This window comes from Petromyzon marinus, chromosome 8, assembly GCF_048934315.1.
Source record: "Petromyzon marinus isolate PM22_M1 ecotype Great Lakes invasive population chromosome 8, UKy_Petmar_22M1.pri1.0, whole genome shotgun sequence".
Taxonomy (NCBI): domain Eukaryota; kingdom Metazoa; phylum Chordata; class Hyperoartia; order Petromyzontiformes; family Petromyzontidae; genus Petromyzon; species Petromyzon marinus.
The window spans coordinates 10,820,645-10,837,080 of NC_133674.1; the positions used below are offsets into that span (position 1 = coordinate 10,820,645).

Sequence of the window (16,436 nt, forward strand, 5' to 3'; positions counted from 1 at the left end):
ACCATCACGCATACAGCCATTACAGTTACTTCCATTAATTCTAACCGTGACTTTGTCCACACGGTGACTGCAGATTCAATGAATCTCCGTTGGGGTGGGTGATGAATACCTCCCCTACGTTTTATTTACATTTGCAAAGTTCAGGCCAAAAGTCCCTAAGCGTTAAGCGGCTAACAATTAAGAGCATGATCAAAGTTGTAATCGATACGATTTGATACGTTTATTTAACGGAGCAAGGTTACAAGCGTTTAGGAAAGACGACGATGGGAGATAAATCTTAAGTGGAGCCGAGTGTGAGGGAGTAAGCAGAAAGCGTCGAGTTATCCACCTCCAGTGTGGTGAGTGATTGAGTAGGAATGTATGAGTGGGTGTGTTGGCGTGACCTGCAGTGTGATGGGTGAACACCGCATGACCGAGATGAAACATACTCCTTGGTTCTATTCGGTAAAGTCACGTAGGTAAAAATAAAATAACAAAAAATCACGACGTTTCGGCCACAACACAAGTGGCCTTCATCAGGTGAAGGTACTGGACTGTCCAGAGGACAGCGTTGGAGTGAAGACAGCAAGCCCAGGTCGCGTCCTTTAAGCTGTGTGGGAGGAAACAAAGATGTTCTAAATCAAACCAAACATTAAACGAATTTTCAATGGTACAGTATATTTATTCAAGTAGTGGTATCTCAAACTTTCACAGCAGATTATTTCCCTTCACACCAACATTATGTAAACTCCCCCCCCCCCCACCGTGCCGGTCCAGTACATCATTGTTATGCTAATTCCTTTGTCAAGGCGTTTTTGTTTCCTCCCACACAGCTTAAAGGACGTGACCTGGGCTTGCTGTCTTCACTCCAACGCTGTCCTCTGGACAGTCCAGTACCTTCACCTGATGAAGGCCACTTGTGTTGTGGCCGAAACGTCGTGATTTTTTGTTATTTTATGGTTACCTACGTGACTTTACCGAATAGAACCAGGGAGTATGGATCCTTGCAGTCACGAAAGCTTCAAATATAGAAATGAAACATACTCTTTGGTTTTCTTAGCTCTTTCGGTAAAGTCACGTTGAAGGGAAACAATAAAATAATAAAATATATATAAAACAATAAAAATTCTCACGACGTTTCGACCATAACACCTGATGACGACCGTTTGTGTTATGGTCGAAACGTCGTGAGAATTTTTATAGTTTTATATATATTTTATTATTTTATTGTTTCCCTTCAACGTGACTTTACCGAAAGAGCTAAGAATATGAATTACTGCAGTCATGAAAGCTTTAAATCAAAATGTATACTCTTTGGTTCTTTCGGTAAAGTCACGTAGGTATACAAATAAAAATAATATATCACGACGTTTCGATCGCAACACAAGCGGTCGTCCTCAGGCGGAAAAAAAATCCAGCAGTGGAAACTGCTGAACCATTGGAACTGCTGGTTCAGCAATTGTTCAAGGAGCGTGATATATTATTTTTTGTTTTATTTAAAATTTCTACTTCCGTGACTTTACCGAAAGAACAAAATAGTATGGATTCCTGCAGTCACGAAAGCTTAAAATCAAGATTGAGATGAAACAGTCCGACAGACTGACTCTTTAAGGGGGTGTGGAGGAATCAATGAGTTTGAGCCGTGTCTCATTTAAGCACAGGGAATCAAGTGAATGATCGATTTAAGGTCGTCAACAAGTGTGGCCTTATTGTTCAAGGAGCACACATTGACTAGTGCATTAACCGCGGAGGTTTAAGTTGTGTCACCAGCACACGGGGTCAGGTTTGTGATGGGTGGGCATTACGGGCCGCAGGTGAAACAGGTTGGCACCACGTGATCAGAGTAGAAGCTGAAGTTCTTGAATCCCGGGTGAACGTTTGTGACATGCGGTTTAAGAGAGTGAGACCGGAGAAAGTAATCATGGCGATCTTGACGTGATTGCTGTTCAATTGAGAGATAGTTAATGCTGCATCGATGGAAGTACCACGGCGATCCTCAATGGATAATCGTGACGCCGAGATGTGTCGGTACAAGAGGGCAAAAAGGGGAAGGTCCGAGGAAAACTGGGGCAGGCGACAACCATAGCTGCTGTGTTGCCTCGTTGGCCAATTCCCCCGCGGCATGCTCCGGTTTTATTCATAATAAAGGTTTTTGGGTTAGATCGCGTTATTTATAAAATGTGTCGTAACCCTCCACCACCCGACACGGCCAATCAGCAAAAAAAGTGTCACATTGACAAAAGACAAATAGTTCACTACTTTAGCCCAAAAAGGGGAAGGTCCTAGGAAAATTGGGGCAGGCGACAACTATAGCTGCTGTGTTGCCTCGTTGGCCAATCCCCCCGCGGCATGCTCCGGTTTTATTCATAATAAAGGTTTTTGGGTTAGATCGCGTTATTTATAAAATGTGTCGTAACCCTCCACCACCCGACACGGCCAATCAGCAAAAAAAGTGTCACGTTGACAAAAGACAAATAGTTCACTACTTTAGCCCACCGGTGTGTTGAAGAGTGAATCCACAACATTTACAGTTTGAATACGACGTTTCACTGGTAATTACATCCAGCATCATCGGGCAATTCGCTAAAGTAGTGAACTATTTGTCTTTTGTCAACGTGACACTTTTTTTTTGCTGATTGACCGTGTCGGGTGGTGGAGGGTTACGACACATTTATAAATAACGCGATCTAACCCAAAAAACCTTTATTATGAATAATATTGCTCGCGAAAGCCTACGTGTTGAAATGCCCCGGTTTGTTCGATTCCATGGGGGCATTGCTGCGGTTTAATGCAAGCAACGAGTTCCTCCTTTGAATTTGTAACCAGAGGCGACCTGAGCAGCAGGTGACTAATACACTACTGTCGAGTGCAATAGCAAAGCAGAACCACAAATTAATGCATCGGTGGGTGCTGAGCTGTTGTTTGGCAGTACCTCACCGGTGCCGTGCCAGCTCGCTGCCTGTGCTGAACCTTTGTTGACTCCGTGGCTGGGCCACCCTGTGGGGCCCTCTTAACTCACCGTTCAGCTCGGAAACAAATGTCAACGGTGTGTTGTTAAGGCCTGCCGCCTAAATTGCCCACCATTGGCACGTTAATGGTAATGTAACTCATCGAGTCCTTCAGGTACATGATTGTATTTACATTTAGCTTTATTTTAAGATTACCCCTCTTCCCAGGAAGGGCTGGTACTTGCTTGTTTTTTTATATTAGAAGTGAGATAGGGAAACGAACCGTTTCCTCACAATGAATGTATCTGCATTGCCTAACAATCTAAAACCCTACAAAACCTGTAAAAATACAACCGATTGAAAAAGTGTGATTTAAAAAGAGAACATATAAATGAAAACTACGAATAGATTCAAATAAAAAAACCCTGCAGGTATTAGTAAAATGTAAGAATAAAATGTGTGTATATATTTAACTTGTTTTGATTTGACAGACAAAAGAGGAACAGCCTCACTTTCACTGTTCCCATTTCGTGTTACTTTTTCAAGAATGTCCTCGCGGCATAGTTCCCACACCACCTTTATTCACAGCAGCGTGGACCAGCAGACGCGAGTTGTTTTAATGACTTATTAGAATTCTAGAAAAGATGTAAGAATAAGGTAAGGCAAGAACTACATCAATGCGAGTCTACATAATTTCAATACCATCTCCTCATGATGAAAAAAAAATCCCCTCGGTGTATGTAAATGTATTTTATCCAAATTGTATTGTCATGGTGCTCTATGTTTCGTGTCATAAGAAAACGTGTCCATTCACAATTCAATCCACAGCACAGAACTGTCAAGATCCCTCCAAGTGACTTATTTTCCACACTAAGGGCCACACTTTACCACGCACCATGATTGTCGAACTACTTAATGGTGTAGTGCTATGTATGCAGCAGAAACACGTTATTTTGTAGACAGCATATACATAACACACGTGAAGATATTTATTGTTTTATTGGATACATATGCATACGCACATACAAATACATCAACCGAAGAGAATGAATAGCACACCCATTTCCCCACTAATTATAACAAAATCCTGCTTGTACAATACCTTTCACGGCAATTAATCCCAAGACAAGAAAAATACAGTAGCTAAAACTCCAAAAAAACGAATAAGGACAAAATACGCCTACAGTGTCCATCTCGGCATCACTGCTGCTGGTCAGTTGGTTACATTTACTCAAATTATTATTTCATGATGATCTGAGACAGAGGACCACAACGTGCTTCTTAATGAGCTGCCGATGGGTATTTCAAAATGCACAAATGTCAAGGGTGTATTACAGGTTTTTTGTGTGTTGTTTGAACAACGGTTTCTCAGCCCGCACATTTTTTTTGTCCCGGTATGTTCCCCACACAATGAGAGATGTGATTCCTTTCCATCAGGGCAGCCCGTGTATTGTTACTTGCCCAGCACCCACATACAACCCGGGATGGAGAGGTTGAACGAATTTGTGGGAAAACAAGTGCAGTCGATCCATGGTGTCTGTGTTGTAAAATGACAGTAGCCCCGACTCCCACTCCAGGTAAACCCCGACTCTCCTCAGATGACTGCGGACCTCTATCTTATAGAATATGTCCCCGTGCGCGGCAATGTAATTCACTCCCCTTCTCCCCACAACCCAAGAGCTCTTTGAGCCTCCCAGTGCATTATCCTGCCAGTGGCCCTTCCGAGGGATCGTTTCACACGCGACACCGACGAAGAAAAAATCTGAGCCTCCAACATCCACCTCCAAGTAGTGTCGCCCAGAAGAGAACGCCTGCGAGCACAGCGCCTGCAACCAGCAATCGAAGCGACTCGGGTGTGCGGCATAGCGTTGGGAATGTATCACCCGCTTAGCCGTGCGGAGGTCAGCCGAGAGCTTGAGGTTTGAGTGGGCAGTGTTTGAGTTCAGTGTCGGACTGCGTCCATCTGTAAACGATAGTTGTAAATTACTTCGTTTTTTTTTTGCTTTTTATCCCCAATTGTATTAGTAGACCTCTTTATTCAAACACAGGGAACTAGCCTGGCAAAGAGTGTTCATCATATATCTATAACACCAACTTTTTTAAAGTCACGAAGATGAAATTTCCCAAATGAAATGAAAAACTGAATGAAAGTTGATGTATTGGTGTATTTATTGGTGACTAAGCGGACATCATCAGCTCAATACACCAGGGAGAACCCAGTTTAATTATGAGTGGCTGAAACCTAGATTTGAACCCGGCTCTGCGGTGTATGCTCAGTACGCCGACCTCTTAGCTACCCAGCCACTGGTGGTTTAAGTGATCATATATACTTGCCGAGCACAGGCTAAAACGCTTACAACACGGAAGCAAGATGAATCCAAAAGTGTCGATGAAGCCAGTCCTGCATACGCATGTTTCCAATTTGTGTATGTCTATTAATCTGGCAGACGTATCATTAGACCTCCTTTGCCAGTACCAAAATGTAATAATAGGGTTTTTCCCCTTTTTTCTGGCAAAACTGAAACCTTTTTTTACAAGTATTCATGTCTGCATTAACCACAATACCTGCAGTCAAAATGCAAACAAAAAACATACTATGATAATATATGCATTGTCCTATATTATCATAGTATGTTTTTTGTTTGCATTTTGACTGCAGGTATTGTGGTTAATGCAGACATGAATCCTTGTAAAAAAGGTTTAAGTTTTATTGCCAGAAAAATGGGGAAAAACCCTATTATTACTGGCAGATGTAGTTTGCTCTCGGAACTTTATATTTGTGCATTACAACTCAAGACATCAAAGGCATTTAAGTGACACAGCCACTGGAAATGCCACACTGCACCACTGTGTTAAACAAAGAACTGATTCTTAAATCAAATCGCTACTCTGAATCGGGACTATTCACCGCATCACGTGGTTGGGGAATAGTTACAAGTCTATCTGATCATTGCTTAATCATATGCTTCAGATGCCCAATTTTATCGCAACTGCATGGCCATACCCACTAAGTCCAACTGCACTAAAACAAATGCTCATTGGGAGGTGGGCAGATAGGTCAAGAGTTAAGAGCTGTGAGCTGCCACTACTGAGATTCTGGTTGAAACATGGGCAGCCACCTGTGATTAAACCAGCATCTCAGGTCCAGTGAGTTAATGGCCATAGACTGATCACAAGTGACTGCACAAAAAGACTCACATTTTTTCCCCCCCGCTGAATGTGTATTATTGTTTTATATGCGATGCACACTCTTACAGGTCACGTAAGGTGTGCCACTTATGTTAATGAACAGGCCTGTTAAAGTAACCTCTAATTATCAGTTTAGTGACAATTTTCTGGAGCCATTTTCTGACAAGGTGATGCACCGCTCGCTGTAGAATTAGAAATTATAATTTTTTTGTCTCATAACATGATGCCAAAAGCACAATTATGTAATGGAGAAAAGTACCCACATCTCATTTACATAGGCAATAACTTAGCGCATCACTTACACCCAGTGGTCAGGAAAGACCTAAGTCTTTTATTAATTACGTCTTCCAATGAGCGGGACGTGACGTTGTCTTGCTGCATCGGTGCTGGAGGAAGAAGGGTCTCACTTTTTTGGTCAATGTACATTCTGAAATAGAAGTGCAATGAGAAAAAAAGACTTCAGCTGGATGATAAAACTATAACATAAAATAACAAACCAGTCCATTTTACAGTCTGTTTCACTACGTAATAATGTGTTGTACGGTACCATTTGTTTCGACCTTTTGGGTCTCACCAGTAGCCAGGCTTGCTGAAAAATACTGTTGGTATACTAGATGTTTTGACAAGGGCACTCCTTGTAAATGACGGTGCCCTGTTAGTGCAACACTGTAAACTTTAATCTTGAAGGCCAATAAGGCCAGAAACTGATTTTTCCTGTGAGAAACTGAACAGAGGTGGCTTTATTTACTTATTTTTCAAAGGTATGTGGAGTCTCCACGCTTGGTTGCTGAAGGTTACTCTGTAGACTGCAGGTTTGCAAAGGTGTGCTTTGTATGTGCAAGTATCTCTCTCATAAATGAATGGGTATATATGTGTGTGGGGAGTGATTTTTGTTGGTCTTCCTTTATGTGTGGCTTGTTGCCATATGTAATAATAATTTCACACGGTAGAAATGTAAGAGGTTTTTACTGGACATTGTCTGGACTGGTCGGTGCATTTATATATGGTATGAAAGTGTAGGCTAATGTGTTGAATAGTCTGTTGGCAATGGCATTTGGGCTGGAGCATGCATTAGTGTACACGTGAGCTTGGATAGTGGGCAGTGGAGTACATGTTTGTGCATTTTCTATGGTAAAAGTTGGAATAAAAATCTACTCTGGTGTATATGATAGTCAATGAACCAGATTTATGGACAAATTGCATAGTTGGGTGTCTGGACTAATACGCAGGTTAGATTTTATTGGGGCTATGGTTTTGGCTGGTGTATTTCTGCATGTATCGTCTTGTGCATACATGCATTGTATTGGTTAATACTGTAGAAGGGTGTACTTTGGCTAAGGAATTGGCTAATTACTGAAGGCACAAGACCTTGGTATTGATGGGTGAATTAATGTGGGTGCAGTGTATGATCTCTGCAAGAGGTAAGGTTTGAATATTTGTTATTTATTTAACCTAAGTATTTCGTAGTGAGCTTTATAATTTTTCTTGGCTCTAGCATCACCATTTCAAAACGCACCAAAAACTGTATTTATTAAAAATCGAATTCACATTATGTGGATATAGCACTTTTCAAAACCTCCAGGCACAACATTTGTAGGTCTATGTTGAAAATGAAAAAAAAACTTGAGGACTCAAAACATTTTCTCTCTCATATGTTTGTAGTTCTCAATGAAATGTGTCAAAATGTGAGCTTTCTATCACTTCCATAACATAATTCGAATGTATATGTCACTGACTGGCTGTCTGCAATTACAGTACTGTATACAGTGTAACATATATACTTCCAAAATGGCGATGCCATGATACAGCCACTTACCTAATTTCATTGTGGAATGAGTTCTAAGAAAAACAATCAGATTTAGTTATTATTGTACATGTAAAAATAAGCAATACATAATCATATTGCATGCTTAACATTCCAGTACCTACCTTTAGAAATATTATATTTGCATGGATTAATCGATTCATTCAAATTTATTCTTAGGCTCACTTGTAGTTCATATACAGTATAAACGAGTAATTGAAATCCACTTCAGCCACTAAGCATTTTACAGAAAACACATTTATACGAAAGTTGTGTGTTCATTAATTGCAGAATGACCCTAATCCATTTTATTTTGGAAAGTGTAAGCACGACTGTCTGTTTCACCTGCAAGAAGTCGATTGGGTCCTCCACAAACAACAGCTCCTTCAGCTTCTGCTTGGACTGTTGGAGTGCTTGGAGCTCTCTCTCGAAGGAATTGATGTTGTTCTGAATTTTGCAGAGTAACAATGCGCCGTTGTCTTCCAGTTGCTTAAGGGCTGCCCTTTCTTCCTCATCCAAAAGCTTTCTTTGCCACGTGTACTTACTCGAGATCTTAGCCTTGTTATTTTTTGTGGATTCCTGCATAAAAAAGTGGAGCAAATCTACTCATCCTAACTCACAGTAATACATTCAATAATGCTTCATTCCCACATTTGTCTCACCACATAAAAAAACAAGTATTTTTTTACACAACTCACAAAATATGCCTAAGCAATATGGGCCTAACGAGGTAACAATCGATTGACATTTATTCTTAACTTATTGATACATGCATTGAATGGTGCTTGTAAGAATCAGTGTTTTCAAGTGCTTTTGTTTTTAATGGGTTTGTGTGACCCTGCAGCTGCTTCAGGCCACTACATTCACCATAATATTAAATCATTTATAGATTCTCGAATCAAATCGCGACCCTGCATCACAACATTTCATTAACTCACTTGGGTAGGAGGGGTATGGGGAAGTGCGGGATGAATCGTTACATCTACGCTAAACATGTACCTTGAACTCTTTGGTTCTATTCGGTAAAGTCACGTAGGTAAAAAATAAAACAACAAAAATCACGACGTTTCGGCCACAACACAAGCGGCCTTCATCAGGTGAAGGGACCAGACTGTCTCGAGGACAGCGCTGGGGTGAACACAGCCACGCTCAGACCGCGACTTTAAGCTGTGTGCGAGGAAACAAGGTGCCTTGACAAAGGAATTAGCATAAAAATTAGCATTTGATTGGCCGACTTAGCATGATGAACGGTGTAGAGGTGGTGTACATACGGGTGAACATGCCGGTTGGCGAGGGGGAGTTTACCTATTGATGGTGTGAAAAGGGAATTTTTAAGAGCTGCGAAAGTTTGGGGTACCACTACTTGAAAAATATAACGTACCATTGAAAATTAGTTTAATGTTTGGTTCGATTTATAACATCTTTCCAATGGTTGCTTAATTTGAAACCATCTTCTCGGTTGAAATTATGTCTGTGTTTGTAGATCTGAATTGCCTCGTGAACAAATCTCTGATAAAAACCCGTGGGTTTGCAAAGAACCTTGGTATCAGAGAAAATTATATCGTGATCACCCACAGCTTTTGTAACAGTGATCAGCTATGGCAGAAGAATTCGTTCTGCCGTGTTTCAAATCTGATTTGTGCTCGCGAATTCGGTCAGAGACATGTCGCTTTGTCTCCCTGATATAGCAATCACCGCAGGTACAACTCAATTTGTAAACCCCGGGGTACTGTAAGTCAGGAATGACATCCTTCAAGGCTGGGATCAGATCACGAATGTTGTGTACTGTATTGAACCGGACCTGGATCTTGTGTTTGTTTAGAATTTTGGAAATCTTTTTAGTAACGCCTTGGGTCGAGGCTCAAAAGAAAGCCGTCCCTTGGTGTGGACCAATCAGTTTCAAGGACAATGCATATATTAACATAGTATGTTTTTTGTTTGCATTTTGACTTCAGGTATTGTGGTTAATGCAGACATGAATCCTTGTAAAAAGGTTTCAGTTTTGTTGCCAGAAAAAAGTGGAAAAACCCTATCATTACATTTTGGTACTGGCAAAGGAGGTCTAATGATGTATTAACGAATCCATTACATACAAAAAAATGTTCGCTTAGTTTTGCAAAATTCCAGATCTGAGAATTAAAAATATCAGTTTGATTGTTATGCAATGAACATTTCTCAGTAGCAATGCATGTGGGAAAGTGCAGCATCACCTGGTGTGTGCATAAACAAATACCATTCAGGGTTAAAAAAAATATATATATATGCAATACCTCCTTCTGTCTCCTTTTCTCGAACACAAGGTGATGCACTGCTCTGCAAGAGTCGTCTCATGCCATGACGGAGGTAGCGCAATTGGAATGCAATTTGTAAAGAGACCAAAACCACGCAAAAGGCACCTTTCTCGCCTCTTTCTCCCGTTCCAACGTGATGACGTTGTGGCTCCTATGCTCTCCCTCCACGGTGCAGGCTGTACAGATAAGCGCATGGTCCAGAGTGCAAAACATCTGGACGGGCTTTCCGTGCTTCCCGCACCATCTGGATGAATTCACCGACACTTTAATCAGTCCACTGCTCATTCAAATCCCACCTGATGTATTCTTAATGGTTAGAGACAAATACAAAGCACGAGGATACCTCTCTAGCCACACAGGCCGTTGGAATTTGTTTTTATTAAGCGAGAACCGTGCGAAGGCTGGAATTTTGCACAAGGTGAGGCTGTTGCCAGCGTCACGCCCAGGCGGCTTTCTCTCCCCAGTGCTGACGCTTGTGCACTGCACTTAAGGCTGAGTCGACATTGTGGAGGAGCAGGGTCAGTTCGGATATTTGCCACCGATGCTGACGGTGGCCGGAAAATCGAACTCGGGGTCATAGCAGCGTGCTGACCGCTACTCCACATATTCACACACCGTACACCAAATACTGGTGACCTATTAAGGCCAGGATAGCGCGTAAGTAGGTGGGGTGGCCTGCACCACACACAGCTGTATCTTATCTCCCCAAATGTTGATTCTTTTTTTACACTACACCAGGAACTGATTTAAGGTTGGGCTGACCTCGCGGAGGTTCAGGGCAGATACTGATACCACCACTTGTATTAACCATTGCAGGGACTACAACATAGGATTTGTAGCATAGTGCATTGAACACTCAGGCTCCGGGGTCATGACGCATCGCTTATTGAGTGTAGGTTAAGGAAGGCGCATGCCCTAGTGCTATGTGTCAGCCAAGCCAGTACTGCTTTGGGCTGGCTTGGCCTAGTAATATGCCTGTGGAAATGAGGTATACAGCACCTGCACTCTCCATCTTTTCCGAGTGATTCGATCGTGCCTGAGTCTACGACACTTGGGCTCTGTGGATTTAAACACAAAATCAGACATCGCTCAACGGATACATTTTCCAAAACAACCCCTGAAAGTCTCGGCTAGTTGCCTTTTTTTGTCTCCCACAATGCTACCGGCATCGTGTCACGAGTCTATTAGGAACTCTTGCAGACCCACGGGATGTCTTGAAGTGATCTTAATATTTTGTACCCACACAGTAGAGGGGACACATTCCCACACAGGAAAAAAAAGCCAGATTCATTCCACAGACTCAACCCAAATGCAAGTACCATGCAGTAGTGTATCTAATGGCAGCGGTGCTATTATTACCATCTACCGGCACCTCGCAGCCATACATCTCCAGCGCCAGGTATCCACAGCTGGTCGCCGATCCAACGACTAACCAGGCTCATCACTGCTGAGCGTCTGAGGTCTAATGAGGTCCGTTGCATTCTTACGTGATTTGGTTGGAGGCATAAATATATAAAACATCGATGTTTACAAACAAGATTCGACGCATATATCGCAAATGCTGAGAGTTTGTGGGAAACCGATGGACTTGATGCCACGTTGCAACACTCCTAGTAGTGCGCAGCTGGTTAACATCACCTTATCATCACCGTTCGCCAGTGCCGCCGCAGCCTGGACGCTCAATGTCTCCACCAGGCTGGCTAGCACCACATTCTTGCTCAGTTGGGGCAATTGCTCGTACGGAGCTCTGCAATGTGGGCAGGTGAAGAGCTTCGCTGATTTGCACGCGTCCTCCAGGCACTGCAGGCAGAACGAGTGTCCACAGCTCAGCGTGGTCGGGCAGTCGAAGAGGTCGAGGCAGATGGAGCAAGTGAGGTCGTTTTCCACTGCCGCGCTGGCCATAGCTGCTGTCACATAAATAGATGGAGAGGCGAATTCGACGCACGCAGAGACTGACGAGACCCAAAGCGAACCTGGAACTGCTGGAACAGGTAATATTTCCGAGGAACTAGGTACCGCAACCGACAAAAACCATACGAGTTCCCGGGTTCCAGTTGGGCTTTACACCAGCGCCAATGAACTATGCCAGTAAGAAATGAGGCAACTGATACAATATCACATGATTAAGAGATTTTTTTTTACGATTACATTTTTGTTTAATCAGGTAAGGCCCACTGAGCTATATAACTATTTCAGAAGTGGCCATGGCCACACGTGATAGCTGATACGAAGAGTCTTATCATCATGTGGACATTTATTGCAGCCAAATACTCAAAAGGCACGTTTTCTAAATGTTGGGAGGAAAAAAAAGACCCGGGGGACCCGGAGAAAAATCAACGCCACCACGGGGAGAGAGAGAGAACACGCAGACTCCAAATATACAGCAGTGGTCATGGTCAGGATTGAACGCACGACGTCCTGTATACTATGCCAGGAGAGGAAGTTAACGTCTCGCCACCGTGACATTCCCATGCTTATCGCAATATCTTTTTTTGGTCCACATCTTCGTTGTTAGCATTTGTGTGTGTGTGTGCTTTTCTGTACTGCCGGCACGAATATATCGCTTAAAGTTTCTCCGCTCAACATAAGCCTGAGATATGCATACGCTTTTAGAACTTTATCTAGTTGTTATTTCATACATACTTTGTCAGGAATTAAAATAACAATAAGCGCGAGAAATAAGTACGCTGCAATAGATATTTAGCGAAACGGACAATGCGATTATCCTACGATATCGTATCCTACAATATCGTGTAATATCGCCACGTCGTGGTAACTCGAGCGAGCATGTATATACCCACTGCTGGTACAGCGCTGCAGTTACTCTGAATTTTCACGTATTTAGTTTTCTTTGTGCGTGTGCTGTGTATGTATGCGTGTGCTATACGTGTGTGTTGTGTGTGTGCTATATGTGTGTTCTATGTGCGCTATATGTGTCTATGTACCTGTGTTCTGTGTATTGCATGTGTGTGTGGTACACGTGCATGCTATGTGAATGTGTGTTATATATGCAGTTATTTATACAGTATATGCATGAGTGATATATTTGTGTTATATATGCATATGTGTCATGTTATATGTATCTGTGTGCGCTCTATTCTACCTCCAATTAGCACGGTTGGCTGCGTACGGTGCGAAAGAAGTTCAACATACAAACCTGTGTTGATGCAGAGAAAGTAGTGCGTAGTAAATGGCAGACTCATAAAAAAAAATGTCGTGCTGTATATATGGCTGTGTAGTGTCCTCTAATTGGTCAGAAGCCAGCACCCACCCACACTGGTAACAGCAAATTCCATCGATTCTGCGGTGCATGCAGCTGCAGCGATCTCCATCAATTTCAGAACCGATTGTTTAACATTGTGGTGAATGCAGCTGCCGTTATAGACGCTACAGTACAGTATTCAGACTATAAATTACCAACAAACATTCTCACACGTGATTCGATGCATCGACTGCGAGCTTCACAAGAGATAGCAGCTATGCACCATTAACACCCGGCGGTAAAATCCATACCAGTGGGTGACACTTACCGTAGGGGGCTTTTTTCCCCCCCCGCCAAATTGCGGTTGTTGATGGTGGAGGGTGGCGGGAGGAATGAGTTCAATGTTGAGGCACAGCAGCCAGCCGTGGTGCGATTTGATGCGGGGGTAGGGTGGGGACGAATTCCTCTGGCTCTGCTTTCTTTCTTTTTCCATCCCATATGCCAATAAAAAAAACAACTGTTCAACAGGAAACATTTTGTAAAACGTGATTCTCATCGTGCACCATAGTGTAAAGTTCAGTCTGCAACTATTAGCTACTCTATCTCCTCTGCCTCCGTGTACTATGAAGAAGGGCGATTGCCCGAAACGTCGCCAATTGTTTATTCAGTCCTTGTAATGCAGCGTTATTGAAGAAAGAGTTTTTTTTTTACGTTATTTGAGCTTGTACAACACTGGAGAGTCCCTTTTACTTCAAATTATAACATACCAGTTTTCTTTTTACTCAGTTGTCCACGTACATAGCAATCGATGATTTATATGTTAGAAATTAAAACAGTTTGCATATGGTCTCTGAAAAACTGTTTTTTTCTTCTTTGGTTCTTTCGGTAAAGTCACGTAGAATGAGAATAAAATAATAAATTGATAAAATAAAATAACACAATAATATTCTCACGACGTTTCGGCCACAACACAAGCGGCCTTCATCAGGTGAAGGGACGAGACTGTCTGGTAGGATAGCGCTGGAGTGAAAAAAGCCACGTTCAGATCACGACCTTTAAGCTGTGTCAGAAGAAACAAAGCGCCTTGACAAAGGAATTAGCATTGCATTTAGCATTGAAATGGCCGAGTGATTAGCTTGTGACTGGTCACAGAAATGGCTATGTTAAAGCATACACATCCGCAGAGGCACCCCTTGACAAAGGAATTAGCATAGAATTTAGCATTGAAATAGCTAAGTTAAAGCATACACATCCGCAGAGGCACCCCTTGACAAAGGAATTAGCATAGAATTTAGCATTGAAATAGCTGAGTGATTAGCTTGTAACTGGTCACAGAAATAGCTATGTTTAAAGTCAGAGCATACACATTCACCGAGGCACCTAGTACAAATCAAACAGGAGAATTTAGCATTGAAATAACTAGGCGAATTTAGCATTGAAATAACTGAGTGATTAGCTAGTGACTGGTCACAGAAATGGCTGTGTTGAAGTCAAGGTCTACACATCTGAGCTATTCACAGTAACTGGGTATACAATACAATGTATAATGAATACTATATAGTGAACCAATAAAAAAACTAAAATATAAATTACCTTAATGTTATCAATAAACTCTATATTCTCCAATCAGCTAAGCTACTAACAATAAGTCGTTATATATCACAAAAGAAGTCGTTATATATCACAAAAAAGACCACATTTCTCTTCTAAATGGACTTGTGCCATCTACTCGTAATCACACAGCACGGGTTTTCTGTTCTATTTGTGTTGATTTATGTGAAACTCGGTGTTTATGGGCTCCCGGTTGGACCATGCGCAGGGCTGGTATAAACTGGATGCTCCCAACTACATGCACATGACATATGAGGAAACGATTAAGGTTGCTGATCTTCTTATTCTTTCTCACGTTGTCGTGTTTATGTTTCATTTCCTGCCTACAACCGTCATTACAAACAAGCGCAATGTTTCAATCATGCTGGTTTCTTTCCATTACTTATGTAGTGTTTGACTTTATGCGGACAACTTGTCTTTCTTCAAACACCGCTTTATTTACATCATTCAACATGTCCTCCACACTCCACAGTATCCTGGTCACCACGGCTCGCTCGCCATGCTCCGCCCGTCTCGCTCACCATCTTTGTCTCCCCACTATCACTTCACTTCTCCCCACACAGCGTCTTCGCACACAGCGAGTCTCCGTTCAGCAACTCGCACACAGCGTCTTCAGCTCCGCTATCGCTACGCTCACTCCACTGCTAACTACTTCGTCTTGCCTCAGCTCCGCTAACGCTATTCCAACTCCGTTTCTCACTCCGTCTCCAACTCTGTTCCGAACTCTGTTTCTACTCTGTTTCCAAACTCTGTTTCTAGACTCTGCTTCTACTCCGTTCCTAACTCTGCGTCTTCATCATCCAGCTCCCAACTCCAACCACCCTCTGTCTCTCTGTCTCCCCCAATTTTCCCCCATTCTTATTATCGCTAATTAATTGGCCCGCGTACGGAGGCAAGCTTCGCGTCCTCAAACACCTGCCTTTCTCCAGACATCTCGACGCCTCCTCGCCCTTGACAACGGCCACAGCCAATCACCGCCGTTGCTGATCCTCTGTCTTAATTGGCCCAACCGTTACCTCATCATTTCAGCCTTTGCACCTGGCTGTCCTAAGACGACCCACACTGTTTACGCCTTCTCCACAGGCTGACCCCTGATAACCCACACTGTCCGTGTGATCATGCAATCGGGCAGTTTCCACAACACACCTTCATACTCCACTACACTTATACAAATCAGAAGGCGCACCTTTACTGACATTAAATGAAGCACAGTGTGGCCTGGAAAATACAAAGCTGGACAAGCTATCGTCATACGATCTTCAAAAAGTGAAGAACACCGGGCATTTGCACAGCACATGGCCATTAACTCATCTCCCTTTGGCGGGCTGTGGGTCTCTATTTTAGGCGCAAGTCTCAACCACTGGTTTAAATTCCAACCAAAGTCGAACCAAATGTTACCAACCTTGGTTTAA

General features: G+C 42.6%; 1 protein-coding gene across 4 annotated transcripts; it reads right to left on the minus strand.

Annotated features, from left to right (window-relative positions):
• Nucleotides 1-3,911: 3,911 nt before the first annotated feature.
• LOC116940227 (nuclear factor 7, ovary-like) lies at nucleotides 3,912-14,030 on the minus strand. Of its 4 annotated transcripts, none has more exons than XM_076065658.1 (8): nucleotides 13,742-14,030; nucleotides 11,850-12,115; nucleotides 11,211-11,269; nucleotides 10,317-10,455; nucleotides 8,266-8,499; nucleotides 7,933-7,955; nucleotides 6,419-6,543; nucleotides 3,912-4,890 (listed from the first exon to the last, which is right to left on the minus strand). In XM_076065658.1, the coding sequence occupies exons 2-8, from the start codon at nucleotides 12,111-12,113 to the stop codon at nucleotides 4,361-4,363; spliced, it is 1,374 nt and encodes a 457-aa protein (XP_075921773.1). In that variant the 5' UTR covers nucleotides 12,114-12,115; nucleotides 13,742-14,030; the 3' UTR covers nucleotides 3,912-4,360. The 4 variants fall into 4 exon arrangements, with proteins under 4 accessions (XP_075921773.1, XP_032805601.2, XP_075921771.1 ...); XM_032949710.2 differs by having other exon boundaries at nucleotides 11,850-12,118; XM_076065656.1 differs by lacking the exon at nucleotides 13,742-14,030 and adding an exon at nucleotides 13,369-13,693 and having other exon boundaries at nucleotides 11,850-12,118.
• Between the last annotated feature and the right edge of the window lie 2,406 nt (nucleotides 14,031-16,436).